This window comes from Zonotrichia albicollis, chromosome 32 (assembly GCF_047830755.1).
Source record: "Zonotrichia albicollis isolate bZonAlb1 chromosome 32, bZonAlb1.hap1, whole genome shotgun sequence".
NCBI lineage: Eukaryota > Metazoa > Chordata > Aves > Passeriformes > Passerellidae > Zonotrichia > Zonotrichia albicollis.
In genome coordinates, this window is record NC_133850.1 from 139,941 (window position 1) to 165,780 (window position 25,840).

At 55.9% G+C, this 25,840-nt stretch overlaps 3 protein-coding genes across 5 annotated transcripts; all 3 read right to left on the minus strand.

The window, feature by feature from the left end:
* Window positions 1–475: 475 nt before the first annotated feature.
* Window positions 476–7,262, minus strand: RAVER1 (ribonucleoprotein, PTB binding 1). Of its 3 annotated transcripts, none has more exons than XM_074530280.1 (14): window positions 7,013–7,261; window positions 6,304–6,370; window positions 5,254–5,723; window positions 4,169–4,360; window positions 3,630–3,759; window positions 3,443–3,534; window positions 3,143–3,221; window positions 2,629–2,828; window positions 1,990–2,083; window positions 1,756–1,826; window positions 1,545–1,622; window positions 1,328–1,459; window positions 785–850; window positions 476–700 (listed from the first exon to the last, which is right to left on the minus strand). In XM_074530280.1, the coding sequence occupies exons 1-14, from the start codon at window positions 7,256–7,258 to the stop codon at window positions 554–556; spliced, it is 2,064 nt and encodes a 687-aa protein (XP_074386381.1). In that variant the 5' UTR covers window positions 7,259–7,261; the 3' UTR covers window positions 476–553. The 3 variants fall into 3 exon arrangements, with proteins under 3 accessions (XP_074386381.1, XP_074386380.1, XP_074386383.1); XM_074530279.1 differs by having other exon boundaries at window positions 3,443–3,537; XM_074530282.1 differs by lacking the exon at window positions 785–850 and having other exon boundaries at window positions 3,443–3,537; window positions 7,013–7,262.
* An 894-nt stretch (window positions 7,263–8,156) lies between these two features.
* TYK2 (tyrosine kinase 2) lies at window positions 8,157–20,781 on the minus strand. The gene is made up of 24 exons (XM_074530277.1): window positions 20,645–20,781; window positions 19,370–19,559; window positions 18,337–18,460; window positions 17,799–17,943; window positions 17,362–17,525; window positions 16,848–17,226; window positions 15,936–16,118; window positions 15,438–15,595; window positions 14,860–14,983; window positions 14,566–14,758; window positions 14,381–14,487; window positions 13,855–14,031; window positions 13,323–13,410; window positions 13,094–13,221; window positions 12,765–12,900; window positions 12,112–12,263; window positions 11,883–12,033; window positions 10,893–10,990; window positions 10,471–10,663; window positions 10,200–10,318; window positions 9,751–9,923; window positions 9,564–9,681; window positions 9,337–9,447; window positions 8,157–8,690 (listed from the first exon to the last, which is right to left on the minus strand). The coding sequence occupies exons 1-24, from the start codon at window positions 20,762–20,764 to the stop codon at window positions 8,556–8,558; spliced, it is 3,666 nt and encodes a 1,221-aa protein (XP_074386378.1). The 5' UTR covers window positions 20,765–20,781; the 3' UTR covers window positions 8,157–8,555.
* A 484-nt stretch (window positions 20,782–21,265) lies between these two features.
* CDC37 (cell division cycle 37, HSP90 cochaperone) lies at window positions 21,266–25,517 on the minus strand. Its single transcript, XM_074530283.1, has 8 exons — window positions 25,324–25,517; window positions 24,258–24,539; window positions 23,792–23,897; window positions 23,380–23,495; window positions 22,822–22,944; window positions 22,238–22,420; window positions 21,865–21,936; window positions 21,266–21,739 (listed from the first exon to the last, which is right to left on the minus strand). Exons 1-8 carry the CDS (start codon window positions 25,423–25,425, stop codon window positions 21,572–21,574), a joined length of 1,152 nt encoding a protein of 383 aa, XP_074386384.1. The 5' UTR covers window positions 25,426–25,517; the 3' UTR covers window positions 21,266–21,571.
* Between the last annotated feature and the right edge of the window lie 323 nt (window positions 25,518–25,840).

Below are 25,840 nucleotides of genomic sequence, written 5' to 3' on the forward strand. Positions count from 1 at the left end.
AAAACCCCAAGAGTGGGAAAAAGTGGGAATCCCCCCAAAGAAAAGGTTGGAATTGGGCTTGAGCCCTGGAATTTTGGGGACCCCACCCCAAAAGCAGCAGTTAAGGCAGGGAGCGTTTTTGGGGGGCTCCAGGGGCTGCTCTGGGGAGGGGGAGGCAGAAAAAAAAACCCCAAAAAATTTAAGGGATTCTCCCCAAATCCTTCAAGGGGCAATTAAAAATCTTAAAATCTCTTAAAAACAAAAACCGCAAAAAGTAAACACCAAAAAAACCCAAAAAAAGAGGATTAAAACAAAAATGAAAGAGAAATAAAATCCTGATGAAAATAAAGCAAAAACCAAGGTGAGGTTTGGGCAGGATTTATAGATTTTTGGGATTTTTTGGTTTTTTTTTTATTTTTTGAGGTTTTGTTTTTTTTTAAAAAATGTTATCTTTGGGGTTTTTTTTTTTTGAGTTTTTGGGGGGTTTTATTTTGAATTTTTGGGGTTTTTTGGAGGATTTTTTGGGGGATTTTTTTGGGGTTTGTTTTGGGGTTTTTTTGGGAGGTTTTCCCCACTAAAATATCCTTTTTCTCTTCAGGTAGGAGTCGGCGTAGTGGCCCCCCAGGCCCTGGGAGTGCTGGCCCACGTAGGAGCCCTCGGGGCTGGGCTCGGGCGACGGCAGCAGGTGGGAGAAGCCCCTCTTGTGCCCCCCTAGCGGCGTCTGAAAAACGAGAATTTCTGGTCATTTTGGGCGAGTTTTAGGGCTTTTGAAGGTTTTTTTGTGATTTTGGGGGGGGTTTGGTACCTTGGGGTGAGAACTGGGGGGAGCCAAGGCGAGGATGGAGTCGGAGCTCGGGGGGATGGAGATGGCCTGGGGGGGAAATAGGAAAAATAACGAGGTTTTAGGGGGTTTAAAGGGGTTTTTAAGGGATTTTTAAGGGATTTTAGGAGATTGTAAAACGATTTTTAATGGATACTGGGGGTTTTTAACATTTTAAGGGATTTTTAAAGGATTTTAAGGAGATTTTAAAGGTATTTTAAGGAGATTGTAAGGAATTTTTAGGGGATTTTGAAAGGATTTTAAGGAATTCTAAGGGATTTTAAGGGGAAAAAAGGTCTGGGATGAAAATCATTAAAATTGAAGGGGTTTGATGGGATTTTAGGAGATTTTGATGTGATTTTTAACAGATTTTTAGGGATTTAAGGGAAAAAAGGTCTGGGATGAAAATCATTAAAATTGAAGGGATTTGATGGGATTTGATAGGATTTTAGGGGATTATTAACAGAATTTTAAGGATTTAAGGGAATGAGGGCAGAGGGCGCTGCAGAATTTGGGGAGGGGTCTCACCTTGCTGAGGTGGCTCTGCTTGAGCCCGGCCTGGAGGCCACTGGTGAAGTAGGAACTGGGGGATCCTGAGAAAAAGGGGGGCCCTGGGGGTCCCAGACCCCCCCTGTCCAACCCCGAGGAGGAGGAGGAGATCTGCAAGGGGAGCACAGGCAGCTGAAAACCCCCCAAAACTGCCAAAAAACCCTAATTTTCCCCCCCAAAAAAGTCAGATTTTTACCTTGTGCCTGCCGTGCCCGAAGCCCCCCAGGATGGAGCCGTGGTCGCGGGGCTGGGGGAAAATCCGGGACCCCAAATCCTGCCCGGGGGAATTTGGGGGGTTTAGAGGGGGGGGATCCCCAAACTCCCAGGAAAATTAGGGATTTGGGGTTTTTATCCTCAACTGAAAACTCCCCAAAACCTCCCAATTCCAACCCAAATTTCCCCCTGACCGGGAAATCCACGGCGAAGGCGTCGGGCGGGGGGGTCCCCAAAACTCCAGGTTTCACCTTAAACCCTTTTCCTGGAAAAAATAAACGTGGGATTGGTTAAAGAGGGAAATCTGCCCCAAAAAGAGGGGAAATTTCTGGGGACAAAAAAGGGAAATTTCTGGGAATAAAAAGGGAAATTTCTGGGGATAAAAAAGGAAATTTCTGTGAATAAAAAGGGAATTTCCTGTGACTCACCTGGCAGGCCGGGCGTGGGCAGGAGGCTCTGCAGGTTCAGGTAGGGATTGAGGGGGATCCTCAAATCCTTGGGGGGCTCCCCCAGGAGAGAGACCTGGGAGGGGAATTTGGGGGGGCTCAGGGAGGTCCTGGAGGGGTTTGGGGGGATCCTGGGGGAATCTGGGGGCTCAGGAAGCTCCCAGAATTTTCGGGTCCCATCCCAGAATTTTGGGGGTCCCACCCCTGATTTTCTGGAGCCCCACCCTAGGATTTGAAGGGGAAATCTACCTCATTGATATTGGAGGTCTCATCCCAAAATTTGGGGGCCCCATCCCAGAATTTTGGGGATTCTACCCTGGAATTTTAGGGGGTCCCACCCTGGAATTTGGGGGGAAAGCCCATCCCACTGTTATTGGAGGTCCCGTCCCAGAATTTGGGGGTCCCACCCCCGAATTTTTGGGGTTTCACCCTGGGATTTTTGGGGGGAAGCCCATCCCATTGCAATTGGAGCTCTCATCCCAGAACTGTTGGGGTCCCACCCTGGATTTTTGGGGTCCCACCCAGGGATTTTTGGGGGGAAGCCCATCCCATTGCAATTGGAGCTCTCATCCCAGAACTGTTGGGGTCCCACCCCGGATTTTGGGTCAGGGGGCTGCTCACCGTGGGGGCGGGGGCTCCGCTCTCTCCCTGCTGGGCTTTGGGGAGGGGCTTGGGGAGGGGTTTGGGGAGGGGTCCCAGCCCCGGGGGGGTCCCGGGGGGTCCCAGCGCCGCCTTCTCCTGCGCCAGGAACGGGGCCAGGACCGGGGACAGGACCGGGGACTTCCCGCGGGGCTGGGCCCCGTCCCCGGGCACGGGAGCGCCTGCAAGAGGTGGGAAAAGGAGGGGAGAGGGCTCAGAGCCAGCCTGAGCGCAGCTCCCCAAAAAATGGAAACGTTTGGGGGTGTGGGAGCAGGGAGAAAAGCAGGAAAACAGCTCAAAACAGAGGGGAAAACAAGTGAGGCTGAGGGACACACCAGAATCCATTTCCAAACCCAAAACTCCCTTTTCCTACCCCAAATCCTGGTTTTCCCACCTAGATTCCCCTTTTCCCACCCAAATCTGAGGTTTGCCATTTTTTGGGAGGAATTTTCCTCTCTCCAAATCCCCCCCAGGTGTGCTGGAATTCCGGGTTTACCTGAGGGAATCTCCCCCAGGAGCTTCCCGGGGGGCTGGGCCAGGGAGCTCAGCGGGGAATCGCCCAAAATTCCCGGTTTCTGGAATGAGAAAAAGGAGGAAAACACCCTGAAAATGGAGATTATCCCTAAAAAAACCCCATGGAAGTGGATTATCCAATTAAAAAATCCATGGAAACCCCAACCCCTGGGTGGAAAGAACCCTGGGAAAGAGCAAAATTCCAGGAAAAAAAGCTGTGAAAACAGGAAAATTCCAGGAGAAATGGGAAAATTCCAGGAGAAATGAGGGAATTTCAGCCTACCTGGGTCTGGCTGTGCAGAGCCAGCTGGAGCAGAGCCGTGGACAGCGCCGGGTTGGGCACCAGGGGAAGGGAGGGAGCAGCTCCCAAAATTCCTGCTGGGAACAGGAGGAACGGCACCGAAATTCCCCCAAATTCCTGTTATTTTGCCCCAAAATTGCCATTTTTTGCCCCAAAATTCCCCTCCTACCCTGCTTGGCGCCCAGGGCCCCCTGGAGCAGGGGGTTGAGCAGCAGCTGCAGCGAGGCCGGGTTGCCCAGGCTGCCCAGGATCTGCAGCAGGGAGGGCTCAGGGAGCAGCCCCTTGCCACGGTTCAGGGCCTGAAATAGGGGAAAAATGGGATTTATGGGGGAGAGAGATGGGATTTGGGGTTTGGGATGTGGGGTTTGGGATGTGGGGCTTGGGACTGGGGATTCAGGGTTTGGAGTTTGGGACTGGGGGTTTGGGATTTCTGATCCTGGAAAGATCAGGGTGATCCCAGCAGGGTCCCAGCTCTCAGCATGAGCATAATCCCAAAAATCTCATGCAAGGCAGGGAGGGAGAAAAGGAGGATGAGGATGAGGATGAGGATGGTGATGAGGACAAAGATAAGGGTGAGGATGAAGGGGTGAGGATGGGGATGAGGGCGAGGATGAAGAGAATGAGAAGGATGAAGATAAGGTTAAGGCAATGAGGATGGAGATGACAATGAGGATGAGGATGACAACGAGGATGCTGAGGAAGGCTCACCGTGGTCTGGGCGGCGATCAGCGCAGCCAGCATGCTGCGGCCCGAGGGCCCGGGGGCGCAGAAGGACACACGGATGTGCTGCCCGGACAGACGGAACCCGTCCGTGGCCTCCTGGGCTCGCTCGGCCGCCTCCGGGGACTCGAACTCCAGAACTGCAAAACCCTTGGGCTGCCCGTCCTGCCCGATGGCCAGCTGGGGACAGACGGACAGACAGAGGGACAATGGGGACAGTGAGGGACAAACGGGGGAAATCCCGCCCACAACTCCAAATCCACCCTGAATCTCTGGATGTCGTCAGTCTTCTTAAACGTCTCAGCCCTAAATCCTCTCCTCAGCCCCAAATCCATCCCAGGTACCCAAATCCCTTCCTTCTCCCTAAATCCACCCTTCATCCCCTAATTCCTCCCTCAGCCCCAAATCCCTCGAGTCTCACTAAATCCCTCCTGCATCCCCAAACCGCAAGCTGGAAACCCCAGACCCCACCTGGCAGAAGGAGGGCTCGCAGACCCTCTGGAACACGGCTCTCAGCCCCTGCAGGTCAGTGAAGCCCCGGGGACCCTGTCCCTGATCCCAAACCCCCCAAACCCCACCCAAACCCCCCCAAACCCCTCATCTCAGCCCCCACCTGGCAGAAGGAGGGCTCGCACACCCTCTGGAACACAGCCCTGAGCCCCTGCAGGTCAGTGAAGGCCTGGGGCAGCCTGTCCCTGATCCCAAACCCCCCAAACCCCACCCAAACCCCCCCAAACCCCTCATCTCAGCCCCCACCTGGCAGAAGGAGGGCTCGCACACCCTCTGGAACACAGCCCTGAGCCCCTGCAGGTCAGTGAAGGCCCGGGGCAGCCTGTCCCTGATCCCAAACCCCACCCAAACCCCCCCAAACCCCACCCAAACCCCACCCAAACACCCCCAAACCCCTCATCTCAGCCCCCACCTGGCAGAAGGAGGGCTCGCACACCCTCTGGAACACGGCTCTCAGCCCCTGCAGGTCAGTGAAGCCCCAGGGACCCTGTCCCTGATCCCAAACCCCTCAAACCCCACCCAAACCCCCCCAAACCCCTCAAACCCCTCATCTCAGCCCCCACCTGGCAGAAGGAGGGCTCGCACACCCTCTGGAACACGGCTCTCAGCCCCTGCAGGTCAGTGAAGCCCCGGGGCAGCCTGTCCACGCACAGGCAGCGCGAGTGCAGCAGCTCGGGGCTCAGCTGCGCCGCATCCACCCAGTGCACGTGCAGCCTCCGGGTGCCCAGCTGCTTGCCCAGCAGCTCCGAGCGCGCCCGCGCCGCCGAGTCCTTCTTCATGAACTCCACGAAGCCGTAGCCCTTGGAGTGGCCCGTGGCGGGGCTGTAGACCAGGAAGCAGCGCTCCAGGCTGCCGAAGGGCCGCAGCAGCTCCTCGAACTGCGGCTGGGTCAGCAGGCGGGGCAGGTTGGCCACGCACAGCACGGCCTCCGTGGGCTGCAGCTGCACCCGCAGCGCGCGCTGCCGCAGAGAGCGGCCGTGGAAGCGCCCGACCGCCGAGGCCGCCTGCTCGGCCGTGAGCAGCGTCACGAAGGCTGCGGAGAGAGGAGGGGAGAGAAAAATGGGGCTGGAAATGGGGGGAAATCGGGGAGAAATTGGGTTGGGAATGGGCAGGAATCGGGGAGAAATCTGGGCTGGGAATGGAGTTGGGAATGGGGCTGGGAATGGGGCTGGGAATGGGGAGAAATGGGGTTGGGAATGGGGAGAAATGGGGGGAGAAATGGGGTTGGGAATGGAGTTGGGAATGGGGAGAAATGGGGTTGGGAATGGGGGAGAAATGGGGTTGGGAACAGGATTGGGAATGGAGGAGAAAAGGGTTTGGGAACAAGGTAGGAGATGGGGAGGGTTAATGGAGAAATGGGGTTTGGGAGTGGGGAGGACTCCTCCAAAAACTGGGTTTGGAAAAGGGAAAGGACCAATGGAAAAAGGAGTCTGAGAACGGGGAGGAATCCGGGAGAAATGGGGTTTGGGAAAAGGAAGGAATTCCTGGAAAAAGGGGGTTTGTAATTCAAAAGCATCTCTGGGGAGGAACAGGAAAAGCATCCTGGGCTGTTCCCTCTTCCCTGATTTCCCAGGGACCAGGGCTGGTCCCCAAACCCCAGGGCTGCTCCTCACCTGTTCCCTTGTACTTGTCCACGAAGCAATACTTGAGCTCGTAATCCTTCAGCAGCTCATGGATATCCTGAAAAGAAAAATCAGGATTTTCATGGAAATGGGAGAAAATTGAGTGGGGCTCACAGGGAAGGAAAGACCCTTCCCTTTTCCAAACCCCATTTTCCCAGTGACCCTCCCCTTTCCAACCCCCCTTTCTGAGGACTCCCGGCCCTCCCGAATTCCCGGGAATTTCCCTGGGCCGTGTCAGGATCCTGGCGGTGTCCCCAGTTTGACGTTCCAGGTTTTATCTCAGGGTTTATTCCCTCGGGACACCCCGGGAAACTCCGGCTCTTCCTCCTCCTCTTCCTCCTCCTCCCAGACCGGCTTCTCCGGCTCCATCCTTTGCCCTTCCCCAATTAATTCCCAACCTTCGGCCTCAGGGCGATGATTTCACCCCAGGACCGGGACCGGCAAAGGAAAAACGCACCCGGGGGGGCTGCGGGAATTCCAGCCGGGAATTCCAGGCGGATTTTTTGGGAATTCGGGATTTTTGGGGTATAAAAACGGGATCTGGAGCAGAGCAGGGAAAGGTTCGGGAGGAAGGAGAGATCCGGAATGGATTTGGGGCTCTGGTCCCGGTTCCCCGCTCAGTGCCCGCGTTCCCATTCCCGTTCCTCCTCCCGGTTTCCCCTCAGCCCGTTCTCCATCCCGTTCCCGGTTCCCCCCTCACCTGGTTGGTCACATCCGCCGGTAAGCCGCGGATCAGCACCTTCCGCCGGTTGCGGAATTGCCGCTCGCTGTGCTCCAGGCGGCTCCGCACCTCGGCCGGGTCCAGCGGCGGCAGCTCCTCCTCGGGGGCCAGGCCGGGCCCCGCCGGGGGCTCCGCTCCGGGCCCGGGCCCGGCCCCGCTCACCGACAGCGCTGCCGCCATCTTGGCCCCGCCACCGCCCGCCACGCCAACAACGCGCCTTCTCATTGGAGGAGGGGCCGGCCACGAGTAGCCGAGGCGGGGATTGGGCAGCGCGGAAAAACACGGCGGATGAGCCGGCGGCTGCTATTGGGTAGAAGGGAACGCTCGTTGTGTCCGCGGCTGGGATTGGGTGGTAGCGGGCGAGCCCCAAGATCGCGGATTCATATTGGTTGGTTCCGCTGGACCGTTGAACACCCCAAAACATCCCAAACAGAGATCCCAAAAAACCCAAATACACCCCCAAAAAACCCCCCAAAATAACCCAAATAAGTACCCAAAATTAACCCAAATAGAGAGCCCAAAATAGCCCAAATAAAGACCCCCAAAATAACCCAAATAAAGACCCCAAAAAACCACAGAGACGCCAAACACAGAGCCTTTTCCATCCTTTATTCAGGGACCCTTTGGATTCCCCCCAAACCCCAACCCCCCGCCCCAAATTCCAGGGGATTTCCCCCAAATCCCCCCCAGCTCCTGGGGGAGAGGGCACAGCAGGCAATAAATAAGGGAATTTTTGGGAATTCCCCAAAATCCCGATAAAGTGCCAGGTTTGGTTTGGTTTGTTTTTTTTCATGGAATTCCCATTTTTCGGGGTTTTTTTTGGGAAAAGGCCCCAAATCCTGGAGAGCAGGAAGGAGATCCAGCCCCTCCCACCCCCCAAAAACGACCCCAGCCCCAAACTGGGAGAGAGGATGGGGCTGGGAATAAGGCAACAATTCCAGAAATCCACAAATTCCCCCTTTTCACCCCAAAATCTCCGGCCCCAGAGCTCGTTCACAGTGTTTGGTGGGAGGGGGAGAGAAAATATCAGGAATTTTGAGGGGTTGGGTCCAGAAGTGGGGATACCCTCTCTTCCCATGGAACTTTGGGGGTTTTTTCCTTCCATTTAATTAAATTTTGGGGGTTTTCCCCCTCATTCCATGGATTTTTTGGGGTCCTTTACCCCTTCCATGATTTTTTTTTTAGTTTTTTCTTCCCCTTCTATGGAATTCTTTTGGGGATTTTAGCCCCCACCCCATTCCATGGGATTTTTTGGGGCTTTCCTCCCATTCCATGGGATTTTTTTCCTCCATTCCATGGATTTTTTTGGGGGGTTTTCCTCCCCATTCCATGGGATTTTTTTGGGGTTTCTCCCCTCCCCATTCCATGGATTTTTTGGGATTTTTCCCAGCCATTCTATGGGATTTTTATGGGATTTCTCCCCCCAGTCCCATTGGATTTTCTGGGGTTCCCCCACCCCTATCCCATAGGAATTTTTTGGGGGTGTTTTCCCCCCAGTCCCAGGGTATTTTGGGGTCCCCCCTCAGCAGAGGTTGAAGACAGAGGGGGCCTGAGCCCGGTATTTCTCCTGGAAACTCCTCAGGACGGGCACGAGGTTGGGAAAGGCCGGGCGGAACGAGGCCTCGGCCTCCCAGCAGTTCTTCATCAGCCGGTAAACCTGGGGGGAAAACGGGGAAATCCTGGGAAAACCTCCCCAGAAATCCTGGGAAAACCTCCTCCAAAATCCTGGGAAAACTTCCCCAAAAATCCTGGTAAAACCTCCCCAAAAATCCTGGTAAAACATCCCCCAAAATCCTGGTAAAACCTCCCCCAAAATCCCGGGAAAACTTCCCCCAAAATCCTGGTAAAACATCCCCCAAAATCCTGGTAAAACCTCCCCCAAAATCCTGGGAAAACCTCCCCAAAAATCCTGGTAAAACCTCCCCAAAAATCCAGGGAAAACCTCTCTCCTCTTCCCCCAGGAATTTGAAACTTTCCTCTCCTCCCTTCCCACTTTGCTCCTCCCCTTCCCTGTTTTTCTCCTTCTCTCCACATTTTTCCCCCCTTTCTTCCTCATTTTCCTCATCTTTCCTTCCCCGTTTTTCCTCCTCCCACTTTTTCCCTCACTCCTTTTTTCCTTCCTCTTCCTCAATTTTCCTCCTTCCCTTCCCATTCCCTCTTTTTTCTCTTCCCATTTTCCTTTTTCCCTTCCCATTTTCCCCCTTCTCCCCTCCCCATTTCCCCCCTTTTCTCCTTCCTCTCTCCCTTTTCCTCCTTCCCATCCCATTTTTCCCCATTTCCTCCCCTTTTTCCCCATTTCCCACCTCGCAGGGACAATCCCTGGGCATGGGGAGCCTCTTCCCCCTCTCCAGGAGCTCGATCAGCCTCAGCACTGTCATCTGCCCCTGCGTGGCCCCGATCATCTCCAGGAATTTCTGTGAGGGGACAAGAAAACCCCAAAACCATGAGGGAAAAACCCCAATTTCAACCCAAAAACATGGGGAAAAACCCGATTTCATCCCAAAACCCCCTGAATTCCCAGAGGACTCACGGCCGGGGGGCTGCTCCCGGGGTCGCAGCGCGTCAGGAGCTCGTAGAGGGTCACCCCAAAGGACCAAACATCCGAGGCATAGTAGAATTTACACTCCTTGAGGCACTCCGGGGCGTACCTGGAACCATTTGGGGTCACATCTCTGGGGTCTGGGATCCAGCAGGTTCCCAAAGCCCGAATTCCTCACCAGAACACGGGGCTGTCGCCGTCCTCCCGCACCCTGTAGTACTCGTGGCCCTCGGGGACGGCCTTGGCCAGCCCAAAATCCCCGATTTTCACCACGTGCTCGTTCTCCAGCAGCACGTTCCTGGCTGCCAGGTCCCGGTGGATGTAGTGCAGGGAGTGCAGGTAGGCCATGCCCTGGGAAAACGGGGAAAAAAACAAATTATGGCTGGATTTGGGAAGGCTGGAAGCAGTTTTGGGGGGCTCTGAGGTGTTTCTGGGGGAGCTGTGACGTATTTCTGGGGGTTCATCCCCTTTTTTTTGGCAATCGGCCCCATTTCCAAAGGATCCCATCCCACTTTTTTGTCAATCCTGCTGCATTTTGGGGTTGTACCCCCATTTTTGAGTCATCCAACCCCATTTTTTTGGGGAATCATGCGGTTTTTTCGGGATCCAGCCCCATTCCGGTCTCACCTCGCAGATCTGCTGGGCGAAGAGCAGGAGGTGGGACAGGCTCAGGGGGTGCTTGGGCAGGAACTCCCGGAGGCTCCCCAGTGGGACATACTCCATGATCAGCTGCACCACCTTGTCCCCTGGAACACACAGGTGGGAATGTGGGGACCACCCGAGAGCCCCCAAATTCCTGCCAGGACAGCGATTCCCGGCCAAAACAACCTGGGAATTGGGGGTTTTTAAGCTCTCTGTGGCTGATCCAGTGGAAAATCCCCATGTTTTTCTCCCTCACCCTGCTCGCTGCAGCAGCCCTTGTACTTGACGATGTTCTCGTGGTACAGGGTCTTGAGGATCTGAATTTCCCTCTTCCAGGAGCTCAGGAGCTGAGGGCTGCTCCCAGATTTCAGGGATTTCACCGCCACCATCTCCCCGGTGCCGTCGTTGGTGGGGTCGTAGCAGCACAGGCTCACCTTCCCAAAGTGGCCCTGGAGAAGGGTGAATTTTCAGGATTTCGTGGGGAAAGGAGGTTTTGGGGCTTCCCTGTGCTGGGAGGATGCAGAAGGGGTCGACAAAGTTCAGAAATGGAGGGGAAAATCAGCAGGGGATACAGGTTAAAATGTGAAAATAAGGATTGATACATGGAATTTCGGATCCAGACAGGGAAAAGAGCCTGCCCAGCTTCCCCAGAATTGCAGAGCTCGGGACGTCACTGACCTCGCCCAGCTCCCGGATTTTCTTCAGGTACCGCTTCTGGAAGACGGTGGGATCCGACACCGGGAAATCGGGATTCACCGACGTGACGTCCACGAGATCTGCGAGGAACCTTGGGTTTTCCTTTTTTTCCTTTTCTCCTTTTCCCCACAGAATTCCGGGATTTTCCTTTTCCCGCCCCTCACGGAGCGGCGGCAGGCGGGTGAGATCCCTCACGCCCCTTTTCCCCACAGAATCCTGGGATTTCCCCATTCCCCGATCCGGTGCCCTCATCCCCCGTTTCCACAGGATTTCCCCCACAAAACCCCGCGATTTTCCCCATTCCTCCCGGGATTTTTCTCCGTTCCCCCAGGATTTCTCCCCGTTCCCCCAGGACTGCCCCGTTCCCGCCCCTCACGGCGCGGCTGCAGCCAGGTGAGATCCCTCACACCCCTTTCCCCCACAGAATCCTCGGGATTTTCCCCATTCCTCCCGGGATTTTTCTCCATTAACCCAGGATGTCTCCCCATTCCTCCGAGATTTCCCTGTTTCCGCCCCTCACGGAGCGGATGGAGCCGGGTCAGCTCCCTCACGCCTCTTTTCCCCACAGAATCGCGGGATTTTGCCCCGTTCCCCCTGGGATTTTTTTCCATTTCCCCGGGTTTTTCCCCCGTTTCCCCGTGTTTTTTCCCCGTTTCCCCAGGATTTCTCCCCGTTCCCCTGAGATCTCCGGAGCGGCGGCAGCCGGGTGAGATCCTTCACGCCCCTTTCCCCCACAGAATCCTGGGATTTCCCCCATTCCTCGATCCAGGACCTTTATCCCCGTTCTCCCCGGGACTTTTCCCCATTCCTCCCGGGATTTTTCTCTATTAATCCGGGATTTTTCCCCGTTCCCGCCCTCACGGTGCGGCTGGAGCCGGGTCAGCTCCCTCACGCCCCTTTCCCCGACCCAGGACCCTCATCCCCGTTTCCCCAGGGTTTTTCCCCGGGATTTTCCTCTTTTCCCGCCCTCACGGTGCGGCTGCAGCCGGGTCAGCTCCCTCAGCACGGTGCGGAAGGACGGCCGCTCCACCGCGGTGTAGTTGAGGCACCGGGAGATCAGCGAGGCCAATTCCCGGCACGAAGGCTCCGGCAGCCGGTGCCTCTTCTCGTAGAAACGCTCTTTCTGCGGAAAAAAACACGGCAAAAACTCCAAAGCCGACCCCCAAATCCAGGCCAAACCAGGGAAAACTGCGGAAATCACCTCGGAGGGAGTGCGCTCCTTCAGCGGGACGTCGGCATCGAAGCAGATTTCCAGGAGCGTTGTCCCAAAACTCCACTTGTCCGAGGCCGTGCTGAGGTTCCCCACATCCCGGATGCATTCCGGGGCGATCCAGGGAATCCTATCCACGCGCTCTGAGGGACACATCCCACCAGGAAAGTATGAAATGTGTATTTTAATTATTTATTGGGGGTGATGGCATGTTTGGGGTGTTGGTCTGTTATGTGTAAAACGTTAAAGGTGAAGGGTTGAAATATTAAATATGGAGTGTTAAGTATGGGATAATGAACGTGTAAAACACGGGATATTAAGTAGAAAAATATGGGATATTAAAGGCATAAAATATGAGATGTTAAAGATATAAAATTTTGGATTTTAAAAGGATAAAATATGGGATTTACAGGGGGACAGCCTGTGGTAAAAGCATCCCAGGCACTGGAATGGGGTGTGATCATCCCTGACAGCAGCTTGGGGACCAAACCAGGTGGAATTCCCATATTAAAATATCAAATATTGGGAAAATTTGGGTTGGAAAAGCTGGGAATACTCTGAAAAGAGCTCTGCCCACAATCTATGGGAATTATTAGGGGAAGGGGGGAAAAATAAGCTGGATTTTGCCCCTGGAAATCCCATACCTTCCCGGGAGAGCACGGTGAAGCTGACCCCGGGGTCGCTGAGCTTCACAAAGGGCACAGATCCATCCTCCAGCCCCTTCCTGGCCAGCAGGATGTTCTTGGCACACACGTTCCCGTGCACCAGGTTCTTATCCTCCTGGGAAAACCAGAGCAAAAGGGAAAAATTATTGGGAAATAAATTTTTTAAAAATCCATGATCCCCAGCACAGGGGAGAGGGAGCAAGTATGGGCTGCAGCAAGGGCATAATGACCCTAAAAATGTGATTATCACATGGGAAAAGGGAGGGAGGGGTTAGGATTAGAATCAGGGGAATCCCAGCTGGAGTTACCAGGTAGCTCAAGGCACTGCCCAGCTGTTTGGCCACGGTGATTTTCCACCCCACGGAGATCCTGCCCTTCTCCTTGCGCAGCAGCACGTCCAGGGGCCCGTGCTCCACAAACTCCTCCACCATGATGTCTGCGGGGAAAACCGGGATGATCCCAAGGGATTGGGGCTGGGAACAACAGGGAACAGCCCCAAAGGGCCGGGATGGGGCGGGGAGGGGCTGCTGGACTCACTCTCGGAGCCGCGCACGCAGACGCCGTGCACGAAGGCCAGGTGCACGTGGGACACCTGCGACATCAGGCTGGCGCTCTCGAAGAACGCCTGCGGGGACAGCGGGGGTGGCACCGGGCTCCCGGGGGTCCTGGAGATCCCAGGAGCCCCATCCCAGCCCTCTGGGGACAGCAGAGACAGGAGCAGGGTCCTGGAGTTCCTGGAGCTCCTTGAGCCCTATCCCAGCCTCTTGGGAGCCAAATTCCAGAAGCAAAAGCCAGGAGAAATTCCAGCCCTCGTGGATCCACACTCCAAGCCCTGGAGCCTAACCCTAACCCTAACCCTAACCCTGAATCCTTATTCCAGCCCTTGGATTCTTATTCCAACCCTTGGATCCACTTTCCAGCCCTTGGATCCATATTCCAACTCTCTGGGCTGCATTCCAGCCCTTTTGCAGTCATATCTTACATATCCCACCCCTCGGATCCCTCTCCCACCCCCCGGCTCCGTGTTTCCCACCCCGATCCCGGCCCTCCCAGCCTGGGCAGGGCTCACCAGGGCGATGTCCCTGTGGCTGGGGTCCAGCACTTTGAGCACCACGTGCATCTCCCGCCCGTTGTTGTTCTGCTCCGTGCAGAAATACTCGGCCTCGTCGTCGTTGCCGGAGCTCCCACACACGCTCAGCACCCCGTCGTAGATGTTGGTCCGGGTGCCCTGGCCCAGGTGGGCTCGCTGGGAAAAGCAGGAGCTGTTGGACCCGGGGGAGGGGGGGAATCCTCACCTGGATCCCTCCCCGAATTCCCTCTGCCTCCCAATGTGGGAGAAAGCCGCTTCCATGGGGATTTTTCCCTCGCTTTCCCTTGGAAAGGGAAGGGATGAAACAGCAAATCCATCCTGCTGGCTGCCCAGGGGTGTGGGAGGATCCTGGGATCTGGAGGGAATCTCTGGAAGGCAGAGAATCCCAGGAGAGCAGAGAGGACTCATCCACCATTCCAGGGATCCCAGGAAGGCAGAGCAGTGCCTCCTCCTCCCCCCCTGGATCCCAGGAATCCAAGCAGCGGCAATCCCTGGAGAGCAGCACCTGGGTGATCTCGTTCTTGCGGATCTGGTGGAAGCTGAGCTGGGTGAGGTTCAGGATCTGCTTCCCGTTGTCCTTGGCCTTGCGTGTGATCAGCAGGTCCGAGATCTCTGGGGCAGGAGGGAACGGGGCCCCGTGAGCTCCCGGATCCACCCATTCCCGATCCCTGGGGTGATCCCTGTCCCTACCTCCCGGCTTGGGCGGGCAGCACCTCTTGACCGTGAAGTTCTCCTCGCCGGATCGGAGCGTGCAGCCCTTGAGCACATCCAGGAGCTCCCGCAGCGAGGGGAACTCGCGCTCCCAGCCCTCCAGCACGAAGGACTCTCCCTTCTTCTGGATCCGGAACTGCCGGAACTTGAAGGCTCCCGGCGTGCCAGGAGCCTGGAAAAGCCAGGAGAGGCAGGAGCTGCAGCCACGGGGCTCCCGGGTCATTCCAGAGCTCGCAATTCCCGGGAATCCCACGCTGGGAATTGTGTCCCTACCTGCTGGTGGCTCCTCTTGAGCACGGACAGGATCATGCGGTTGAAATCCAGGACGCTCCAGCGGAGGATGTAGAGCCCTTCCTCCGGCTCCTCCCGGCGCAGCTTGGCAAAAACAAACTCCTCCCTGGAAAAGGGACGGGAGAGATGGATGGGGATGAGCCTCGAGGAAAGGGAATGGATTGGATTCAGCCTCGAGGGGAGGGAATGGATTGGGATGAACCCAAAGCACAGGGAATGGATTGGGATAAACCCAAAGGACGTGGAATGGACTGGGATGAACCCAAAGCAGATGGAATGGACCGGGATGAACCCAAAGGACACGGAATGGATTGGGATGAACCCAAAGGACGTGGAATGGATTGGGATGAACCCAAAGGACACAGAATGGATTGGGATGAACCCAAAGCACATGGAATGGATTGGGATGAACCCAAAGCACAGGGAATGGATTGGGATGAACCCAAAGCAGATGGAATGGACCGGGATGAACCCAAAGCAGAAGGAACACCCAGGGACCCCCCCGAGGACACAGAGCAGCTCCGGGATGAGCCCTGGGATCCAGGTGAAGCCGCACTCACTGCATGGGCCCGTGGATGCCGTTGTGGATGCTCAGGAGCAGCCGCGGCGGGGCCACGTCGTGGCACAGGTAATGGCTGGAGTCGGCTGTCAGGCGGAAATATCCGTCCACCAGTGACACCAGAGCCAGGGCACTGCTGGGACAGGGCAGCAGCACCTCCTGGGGAGGGACACAGCACCGGGGTGAGCGGGAAACCCACGGGAAACGTGTGGGGAACACTAAAAACCCCATGGAAAACCCAAAAAACCCCATGGGAAACCTACAGGAAACCCATGGGAAACCCTAAAAAAACCCCATGGGAAACCCTAAAAAAAACCTCGGGAAACCTTCGGGAAACTCTAAAAAAAACTCTTGAGAAACCCGCAGGAAACCCTAAGAATCCCCAGAAAACCCAGATAAAACCCCTCGCTCCTCTCCCAGCGCCGCCTCCTCCCGCTCTGGACGGAGCAATCCCGGGATCCCAGCACCGGGAGGGATCAGGAATCCCAATCCCACCCACCAGGCACTTGTTGTCCTGACGGTGGATGCTGATCCTGCAGTCCTTGACCACCACGTGGGTGATTTCCCGAAAATCACAGAAATGGCACCAGGGGGGCTCGCTCCGCTCCGCAGGCTGCGCCTCCAGCTCCTTGTTCTTGCTCTTCCTCCCAAAATATCCACGCTGGGAGAGGCCTTCCATGGTCTGTAAGGGGGCAGAGAGGAGAATTCCAGACTTTTCCTGCTGCTGGGAAGGGTTGGGGGGAAACTGGGATAGGCTGGATGCAAAAATGAAGGAGATGGTGTGGGATGAATTTGGGTGGGAAACTGGGAAAACTGGGAAAAGAACAGAGAGAGCACCCCGGGCAAAACGCAGGACCACAAACCAAGGAAAAAGATGGGATTTGGGGCAGGAATGGAGCATTACAAAACCACCACAAACCGAAGAAACACACAGGATTTGGGGCAGGAATGGCTCATCCCAAGCCCACCACAAACCCAGGATTTGGGGCAGGAATGGAGCATCCTAAACCCACCACAAACAAGGATTTGGGGCAGGAACGGAGCATCCTAAACCCACCACAAACCAAGGATTTGGGGCAGGAACGGAGCATCCTAAACCCACCACAAACAAGGATTTGGGGCAGGAATGGCTCATCCCAAGCCCACCACAAACCAAGGATTTGGGGCAGGAATGGCTCATCCCAAGCCCACCACAAACAAGGATTTGGGGCAGGAACGGACACAAACAAGGATTTGGGGCAGGAACGGAGCATCCTAAACCCACCACAAACAAGGATTTGGGGCAGGAATGGCTCATCCCAAGCCCACCACAAACAAGGATTTGGGGCAGGAACGGAGCATCCTAAACCCACCACAAACCAAGGATTTGGGGCAGGAATGGCTCATCCCAAACCACCCCATCCCCACCCACCTCTGCGGGCACCGGCCTCCACTGGATGCCGCCGGTGCCGGTGACCAGCACGTGGTGAGTGACCGGGCACTCGCAGGGGAGCAGCGGCTGCTCGGGCTCCGCGCAGCCCCCGTTGGCACAGAACGGCCCCTTCTCGCCCTCGGCCGCCGTTTCCAGGGCCAGCACCGGGAAGAGCTCGCTCCCGAAGCGGGGAGCCAGCTGCTCCAGCGTGGCCAGGTACTTGTACATCACGTCCCGCTCCGTCAGGCTGCCCGCCGCCACCGTGTGCCGCTGGAAGCGCCGCAGGAAGCGCCGGAACACGTTCTTCATGCGGAACCGCGTCAGGAAGTTGTTCTGCTGGATCTGGCGGCGGAAGGAGCGCGGGATGCAGTCCTTGAAGCTGCCAAAATAAAGGGGATTGTCAGGCAAGAGTGGAGGACGAGCTGGGGATGCAATGGAAAAATGGCACAGAACGAGGAAAAAAAAACCCAGTGAAAAAGGAGGAAAAACCCCCTTGGAAAAGCAGGAATTTCACCTGTACTTCCTGGCCACTTCCTCCAGGGAAATGCCCTTTTTGATGGCGATGTGGGACAGGTGCAGCACGGCCATCCCCAAGCTCTCGTTCTTGAACTTCTGCATTTCCGGCTCGGTCTGGAAATCCTTCAGGGAGGCGACGTCGTTGATGAACTCGAATTTTCCCTGTTAAATGTGGAATAATTAGGAGTAAAACTCAGCCCTGAGGTGATTTCCGGAAGGATTTTCCTTGTGTTTTCCAATTTAAAAAGTGGGACTGCAAGTAAAAATCCCATAAAAGGGAAAACTGTATCCCAGCAGTTTTCCTTTTCCAGAGGGAAAACTCAGGGGTGTTTTTACCCTTAAATAAACCCCTGGGGATGGAATTACGAATTCTGAGCCAAGTCCAGCTGGACTGAGGAAAATCATCCCGTTTTTCCCTGAATCCTGCCCCGTTACCTGCTCGAACAGGTACTCAAAGGAGGATCTGTCCAGTAAAGCTCCTCCAGGAGGTTTTTCCTCCGGAGAATCCCCCGAGCGCGGCACATTCCGGAAAACCACAGGCTCCTTGTTGTTCATCCCGTGCCAATTCCGGAAATAAAACCTGGAATGGAGAGAGAACAGCAGGAGAGGGGCTGGGAGTCACATTCTGGGCTCAAATCAGGGGATTTGGGGGTTTTTTAAGGAATAAAACTTCTCGGAACCATGGGAGAAACAGCAAAATACTTAAAAAAATCATGATTTTAGCACAGGGAATGAATCTGAGCTGGGAGTGAAGAGCAGCAGCCTCCTCCTGCCTCCAGAATGGGATCATTTAAAGCTTTCCCCATCTTTTTTAGCCATGGGCCCCCTATCGATCCCAAAAACCTCTGGGAGGGATGTTGAAAGGCAGAGAAATTTCGGGAAGAAAGAAGAAGATTTTTCCACGCCGATGGAGAGGCCAAATCCATCATTCCCCTCCTTCAACTGGGACCGCTTTTTCCAAAGAAAGCCTCACCTCATCCTGAAGATCAGGTTGATGCTGGTGTCCTTCCCGATGTGGAACTGGTGGTTGGGAGGGAGCCAGATCCGGCTCTGGGGGTCGTAGAGGGCGAAGAGGCTGTAGCAGAGCGGGGTAATTCCTGCCAGGAATGGGAAAAGCCAGCTGGAACCAGGGCTTTCCTCCCAAAAACTGAAATTCCAGGGGGTTTGTTCCCAAGGAACCAAAACTTGGCTGGTTTTATTCCCAACAAACCTAAACTCAGTTTTATTCTCAATAAACCTGAACTCAGCAGGTTTCATTCCCCCCCCAAAAATACCCCCACAAAACTCAGTGAGTTTTATTCCCAAAAAAACATAAAACTGGGATTTTTCTCAGCTTTGGGAAGGAATCTGGTTGGGATCAGGTGTTCCCTGGGAATTTCTGGTATTTTCCCTGGGAATTCTTGATGTTTTCCCCAGCGTTTTCCCTAGGAATTCCGGGTGTTTTCCCGGGGAATCCCTGGTGATTTCCCTGGGAATTCTTGGTGTGCTCCCTGGTGTGCTCCCTGGTGTTTTCCCCAGGGAATCCCTGATGATTTCCCTGGTGATTTCCCTGGGAATTCTTGGTGTGCTCCCTGGTGTTTTCCCTGGATATTCCGGGTGTTTTCCTGGGGAATCCCTGATGATTTCCCTGGGAATTCTTGGTGTTCTCCCTGGTGTGCTCCCTGGTGTTTTCCCGGGGAATCCCTGATGATTTCCCTGGTGATTTCCCTGGGAATTCTTGGTGTGCTCCCTGGTGTTTTCCCTGGATATTCCGGGTGTTTTCCCGGGGAATCCCTGATGATTTCCCTGGTGATTTCCCTGGGAATTCTTGGTGTGCTCCCTGGTGTTTTCCCTGGATATTCCGGGTGTTTTCCCGGGGAATCCCTGGTGATTTCCCTGCATATTCCCAGTGTCTCCCCTGGGAATTCCTCATCCTCAGGTGTCACGCAGCAGGACCCGCCCTTCCCCAGCCACCCCCAGCCCCAGAGCCCCTGTCCCTCTCCCTGTCCCGGTGCCCCTGCACTCACCCACGCTCCGGGCCAGGTCGATGCAGATCTCCTCGGCGCTCAGGGCGCCCTGCCCGTACACCCGGCACCGCTCGCGCTCCTCGTCCCCGCTCCAGTGCAGCAGCACCTTCAGCCCCGCGCCCGCCGGGAACCCGCAGCCCTCGGGCTCGGCCGCGGCCCCGCGCCGGCACAGCGACATGGTGGGGCTGCTCTGGGGGGAAAGCGCGGCATTGGGACCCGAAAGCGGCATTTATAATGGGACTGGGACCCAGAAATGGGATTTATAATGGGACTGGGACCCAGAAATGGGATTTCCGGTGGGATTGGGACCCAGAAATGGGATTTCCGATGGGATTGGGACCCAAACATGGGACCGGCACCCCAAAACGGGATTAGGACCCAGAAACGGGATTGGGACCTAAAAATGGCATTCCCAGAAACGGCATCCACAAAGCTGCGGTGTGCCGGGGACATGGCAGCGGCAGCTCTGCGGGGAAGAACAGGATTTGGACCCAAAAACTGGCATCCCCGAAAACAGCATCCCCAAAAACTGCATCCCCGAAAATGGCCTCCCCAAAGCTGGGCTGTGACATGGAAAGGGGGGAAAAAAAGCAGGATTTGGGCCCAAAAACAGGATTCCCAAAAATGACATCCCCAAAGCTGAGGTGTGCCAGCGACATGGTGGCAGCTTTGGGGGAAAAAACGGGTTTTGGTACCCATTTCAGGGTGGATTTGGGGATTTTCAGGAGGGATTCTGACCCCGTTCAGAATGGGTTTTGCACCTGTTTCAGGGTGGGTTCTCACCCTTTTTGAGATGGACTGGATTTGTTTCCGGATGGATTTTGATCCATCTCAGGGTGCATTTTTGACCCATTTGGGGGTGAATTTTTGACCCGTTTCAGGCTGGATTTTGACCCATTTTCGGCTGCATTTTTGACCCACTTCCAGAGGAAACTTTGACCCATTTCAGGGTAGATTTTGACCCACTTCAAGATGAAATTTTGACCCATTTTGGGGAGGATTTTGACCCATTTCAGTCTCTCAGACTCCTCTCCCCCCCCGCCCCAGATGGTACCGGCCCCTGTCCCCTTTCCAGCCCCCGCCCCAGTTGGTACCGGCCCGCGGCCTCTCACGGGGCTGGTTCCGGGGCCACCCCCGGTTGGCACCGCCCCTCCCGGTTGGAACCGACCCTGTCCCCCCTCCCGGTTGTCACCACCCGCCGTTATCCAACCGGCTGCCGCCGGTCCGTGCGGTAGTACCGGCTCCCCCACCCCCCCCGGTCCCCCCCGTTGGTACCGGCCCGGCCCGGCCGCCGCTCCGGCTCCTCCGCCCCGCAGCGCCGCCGCCTCCCATTGGCCGCGAGAGACGCGCGCTACCATTGGCCGGCGCCCGCGCCAGGCCACGCCCACATCCCATGGGTGGGGCCTTGCCTGGGGAAAGGATCTGATTGGCTGTGGGGCGAGGCTCTAGGGAAAGGGAGAGGCCAACGAAGCGTAGTAAAGAGGCGTGGCCAAACAGATGCAGGGGGCGGGGCCTGAGAGGAACATCTGGATCCAGAATTGGGAACAGCTGGATCTGAAATTGGGGATCGCACAGCCGGACCACGACCACAACTGGACCCAAACTGGGAGTGGGACAGATCCCGACTGGGGGTTGATGGAAGGGGCACAGCTGAGGGGGGCCACAGCTGGATTTAAACATGGACACACCTGGATCCAAACCAGCTGCACTGGGATCCTAACTGGGGTGTTTTATTGGGGTGGCCCAAACCCCATCAGGGGATCCCCCAAAGCCCCCATGGCAGGATGGGGGAGAGGCTGGGGGGGGTCACAGCCCCCTGCCCTTCCCGGGGTGGCTCCAGTTCACCCCCTGCCCCCCCCAAACCATCCCAGACCCCCCCAGACCCCCAGGCCACGCTCAGCTTCTCCAATCTCTTTATTCTCCGCTCTGGCACCGCGGCCCCGACCCCCCCCCAGACAACCCAAACCCACCCGGGGGGGGCCCAAACCTCCCAAAATCCTTCCCCAAAAGTCTCTACGGCGTGAAAAGCGCTGGGGGGGGGGGGTGAGGGTAGTGGGGAGGGGGCTGCAGGGTGAGGGGGGTGGAGCACGACCCCTCCCCGCCTGATTCTGCTGCTTTTCCGACGGGGACGAGTTGGTTTTTTGTATTTTTTCGTGTTTTTTTGACCTTTTCTGCCTTTTTTCCCAGGGGCGTGGCCCCGGCTCAGGGCTTGGCCTCCTCGTGCTCGGCTCCTCCTCCTCCGTTCTCCTTCTTGATCTCCTCGTAGGGCGGCGCCGCCTCCCCCGCGCCGCGCTCGGCGCCGTCCCCGCCCTTGGCGTTGGGCACCCAGAGCCCCGAGTCGATGCAGCGCTGCATGTGGTACTTGGCCTCCTGGGAAAGGGGGAAAGGGGGACTTGGGGACATGCCTGGGGGGTTTGGGGACATCCTCCAGGGGTTTGGGGATCGTCCTGAGGGATTTGGACCCTCCCGAGGGATTTTTGGGGTGAAAAACTCACGGTTGGGTCCATTTTGCTGATTGTGTCCTGCAGCATCTGAACGTCTTTGACATCGAAGCATTTCTGCAGCTCCTGCAGGGCCAGGGACTGGTCAGTACTGGGAGCAACTGGGATTGTGCTGGGAGTGACTGGGATCACACTGGGAGTGACTGGAAACCTCAAACCACCCAAAACTGGGGGATCAAGCCTCAAAACCAGACTCACACTGGGACTGACTGGGACCAACCCAACCCCACCAGGATCCCCTAAACCTGCAATACCCAAAACCTCAGGACTTAACCCCAAAACTCCCTCAGAGCACTTGGGGGAGCTCCCGAAACGCCCCAAACCGGGCGATTTAGCCCCAAACGGAGGATTTTAGCCCCAAACTCACGGCGGGCAGGGACTCGTAGACCTCGACAGGGTCGAGCCCGCCGGGCCCCAGGCGCTTCTGGCGCTCCTCCTCCTCGTACTCGCGCAGAGCCTTCTCCAGGCGCGCCCGCGCCCGGCCCCGCACGCGCTCCTTGAACGCCTCCAGCTCCTCCGTGAAGCCCTCCAGGTACTGCTGGTCTGCTGTCTGGGGAAAGGGGGAAAAACGGGGGTCCAGCCCCAAATTCAGCCTAAATGCAGCTCAAATTCACCCAAAATTCATCAGAAATCCGGCTCAAAATCCAGCCCAAATGCAGCTCAAATTAGCCCAAAATTCACCAAAATCCACCTCAAAATTCACTCCAAAACTACCTCAAATCCACTCCCAAATCCATCCCAAATCCGCTCCAAAATTCACCCCAAATCCATCCTTAATCCACCCCGAATTCATTCAAAAATTCACCCCAAATTCACCTTAAATCCAACTCAAATTCACTGCTAAATTCACCACAAATCCACCCCCAAATCAACCCAAAATCCATCCCCAAATTCACCCCAAATCCACCCTGAAAATCCACCCCCAAATCCACCCCTTTATTAAATTTTTACCTTAATTTTGGTGAAGAACTGCCTGAAGCAGGCCCTGGGATCCACCTTGAGGCTCTTGGCCAGCTCCAGGATGAACTGCATGACGATGGTCTGGTGGGCCACCTGCTCCATCAGCGCGTGTTTCTGGGGAAGAAACCCACGTTTTGGGTTAAAATCCCCAAAATCTGCACTCCATCAAACCCTTCTGGGTGAGGAAAGGGGATTTGGGTCAGGGAATCCCTGCAGGAGCTGTTAAGGGCATTAGGATGAGACTGGGCTGGATTTGATGGCCTTTAGGAGCTTTTTGATCCCAAACTAATCCCAAATTCCCCGATTCTGAATTTTTTTGGGCTCCTCACCCCAGGTAAACCCTGGAGCTGCAGGAGAGGGGTCAGGGGTGAATCCCTCTCCCAAAAAAGGTGAGGGTGCCTTTACAGATTGATTTTAAAGATCTCTTCTACTTTATAATTCCCAAACCTCTCATTTTTCTGGCAGGAAAAACGGGCTAAAATCCAGAGAGGTGACAAGAAGGCAATTCCAGCGTGGAAAAGGGAGATTTTAGCCCAATTTGAGCCTCACCTCCTCCACCTCCAGGTCGATGCACCAGATGACCAGGTAGTTGGCTGTCTCCTCACAGACCAGGTGAGGGTTGTCGGACAGGTACTTCTGGCTGTCATCCCAGCGCCTCAGCATCCCTGCGCAGCACAGGGGGGATTTTTAATGAGAAAACCTCGTTAGGGGGGTCCTTAATGAGAAAATCAACTCTGAACCTTGTTAGGAACAGGGTGGGCACGAGGGAGAGTGCCTCAGTCTGAAATTTAATTAAACTCCCCCAAAACTCTGCTTCAGCAGGGGGAAAAATGGGAAAACCACACAAAATTCTTGATTTTTTAGAAGAGTGAGAGGATTCTGTGCTGCTCTCAGCACAGGAGGTGTAACCAAGTCTGGGGAACCCCAAAAAGCTGCTCCCCAAACCCCCCCAAACTCTCACCAAAGTGTTTGATCTGCTTCTCGTATCTCTCCACGAAGGTTTTGTGTTTCTTCTCCTTCTGCTCCTCCGTCTCCTCCTTCTCCTCGGGCTTCACGTTGAAAACACTCTGGGGACCAAAGGAACACAGGGAATGATTTGGGGGAAAACCTCACGGATTTGGGATCGGTTTTTCGGGGAGATCTTCACAGATTTGGGGTTGGTTTTTGAGGGGGTCCCTCACAGATTTGGGGTTGGGTTTTTGGAGGGCTCCTGACAGATTTAGGGACAGTTTTTTGGGGGGCCCCTCATGGATTTGGGGTCGGTTTTTTGAGGATATCCTCACAGATTTGGGGTTAATTTTTGGGGGGGGTTTTCACAGATTTGAGGTCAGTTTTTTGGGGGGTTATTCACAGATTTGAAATCAGTTTTTTGGGGGCTTATTCACAGATTTGTGGTTGTTTTTCGTGGCGTTTACCCCAAACCCCACCTTGCTGAATCCATCCTTGCTGAGCGTGTCCACATTCCAGGGCATGTTCTTCTCCTTCTTCCTCAGCTCCTCCAGCTTGCTCTCCCAGCTCTTCTCCTCATTCCTCAGCTGCTGGGCCTCGGCCTGGAGCTTCTCCATCTCGCCCCGGCCGCTCTCGGGCTCGGCCAGCTCCAGCTCCTTCATCTTCTTCAGGCACTCGGCCAGTTTGCGCTTGCACTCGCGGCAGCCTTTATCCAGCTCCTCCTTCTCCTTCTGGAACTGCTCCATGCGCTCCACGCGGGCCTGGGGGCACCCACACGGCTCCAGACCCCCCACTCTGGCACTTCTGGGGGGTTTTGGGGTGGGGAGGGGGTTTGGGGGTGGCTCTGGGGTTCTGCTGGTTCCCAGATCCCCCCAAATTTGAGGGGAGGTTTTGGAGGGGTCACTGCCCCATGCTGGGGGACAGGGATGGGTCTGGGGGGGAGGAGACCCCCATGAGGGGAGACCCAAGGGAAGGGGCAGAGCCTGGGTGGGGGAATGGGGGGAACTGGGATGGGGTGAACTGGACACAGGAACTCCAAATTCATTTTTGGGCTGGATTTGGGGTGAATTTTGGGGTGGATTTGTCACCATTTTGGGGTGGATTTGGAGTGAAATTTGAGGTGAATTTGGGGTGAATTTTGGGCTGGATTTTGGGTGAATTTGTTATGGATGGCGGGTGTCCTGGATGGGGACACAGGGAATGGGGTTTTCTGGGATGGAGGTACAGGAACGGGATGTCCCGGGATGGGGAACAGGACTTGGGGTGTCCTGGGCACAGGGAACGGGGTGCCCCGGGACGGAGGAGCCCCCCAAGAGCGCTCCCGGTACGATCCCACCGGAACGCGGGCAGTCCCCGCCCCACGGCGGCCCCGGAGCTGCGAACAGGAGAATCACCCGCCCCCCTTTCCCGTTCCCAGAGCCCCCCGCCCCACGGGGGTCCCACCAACAACCGAACCCCCCCGCCCGCCTCCCCCGGTAATCCCGGGCCCGGTCGCCATGGGAACGGGCCAGGCCCCGGGGGCGCCGCGGGCCGGCCCAGCCGCACCTGGTGCCGCCATCGGAAGAGACTCGCGGTGTCGATGTTGGGGTGAGTCTCGTCCTCATCGTCGGAGACCTCGATGTGGTCCCACACGCTGTAATCCACCATGGCGCGGCCGCCGCGACCCTCCGCCACCCGCCCGGCACGGCACGGCACGGCCGCTTCCGCCCGCGCCTGACGCGCTTCCGCCCGCGCATGACGCACTTCCGGCGCCGCAACGCCACTCCTAAGCATGCGCGCAGGGCGCGTGAAGCCGCGGCCGGTTCAAAGATGGCGGCGGATTTAAAGAGACACGAATCCTCACACACGGGCCGTGTCCGATCGGAGCGTTTTACCCGCTGGTTTAGGAGAAGTAATTAAAGGAATAGAGTCCTTTAAACGGTTTAAAGGGTTTAAGTTGGAGGAAAAGTCTGCCTGTTCCGTGATTTAAAGAGGTTTAATTGACTGGGAATCTCTACTTTCTATTATTTTAAAGCATAGTTGACAGCAAATCCAACTTTTTCCTTATTTAAATAGATAAATT

Bases quoted from the DNA above. Each gene is read 5' to 3' on its own strand.
- RAVER1 (XM_074530279.1), bottom strand. From the start codon at position 7,258: ATGAGAAGGCGCGTTGTTGGCGTGGCGGGCGGTGGCGGGGCCAAGATG. The intron at 3,222-3,442 runs GTAGGCTGAAAT...TTCTCATTCCAG, and splicing joins CTCTGCACAGCCAGACCCAG to AAACCGGGAATTTTGGGCGA. The intron at 1,623-1,755 runs GTCAGGGGGAAA...TCCCCCGGGCAG, and splicing joins CCTTCGCCGTGGATTTCCCG to GATTTGGGGTCCCGGATTTT.
- TYK2 (XM_074530277.1), bottom strand. From the start codon at position 20,764: ATGGGATGTGGGCGTGGCCTGGCGCGGGCGCCGGCCAATGGTAGCGCG. The intron at 17,227-17,361 runs GTGAAATTCCTG...TTATTTTGGCAG, and splicing joins GAAGTGGCCAGGAAGTACAG to CTTCAAGGACTGCATCCCGC. The intron at 12,034-12,111 runs GTGATTTCCGCA...TTTTTTCCGCAG, and splicing joins AGGAGCGCACTCCCTCCGAG to AAAGAGCGTTTCTACGAGAA.
- CDC37 (XM_074530283.1), bottom strand. From the start codon at position 25,425: ATGGTGGATTACAGCGTGTGGGACCACATCGAGGTCTCCGACGATGAG. The intron at 24,540-25,323 runs GTGCGGCTGGGC...GGGTGCCCCCAG, and splicing joins TCTTCCGATGGCGGCACCAG to GCCCGCGTGGAGCGCATGGA. The intron at 21,740-21,864 runs GTGAGTTTTTCA...CCCCTTTCCCAG, and splicing joins TCAGCAAAATGGACCCAACC to GAGGCCAAGTACCACATGCA.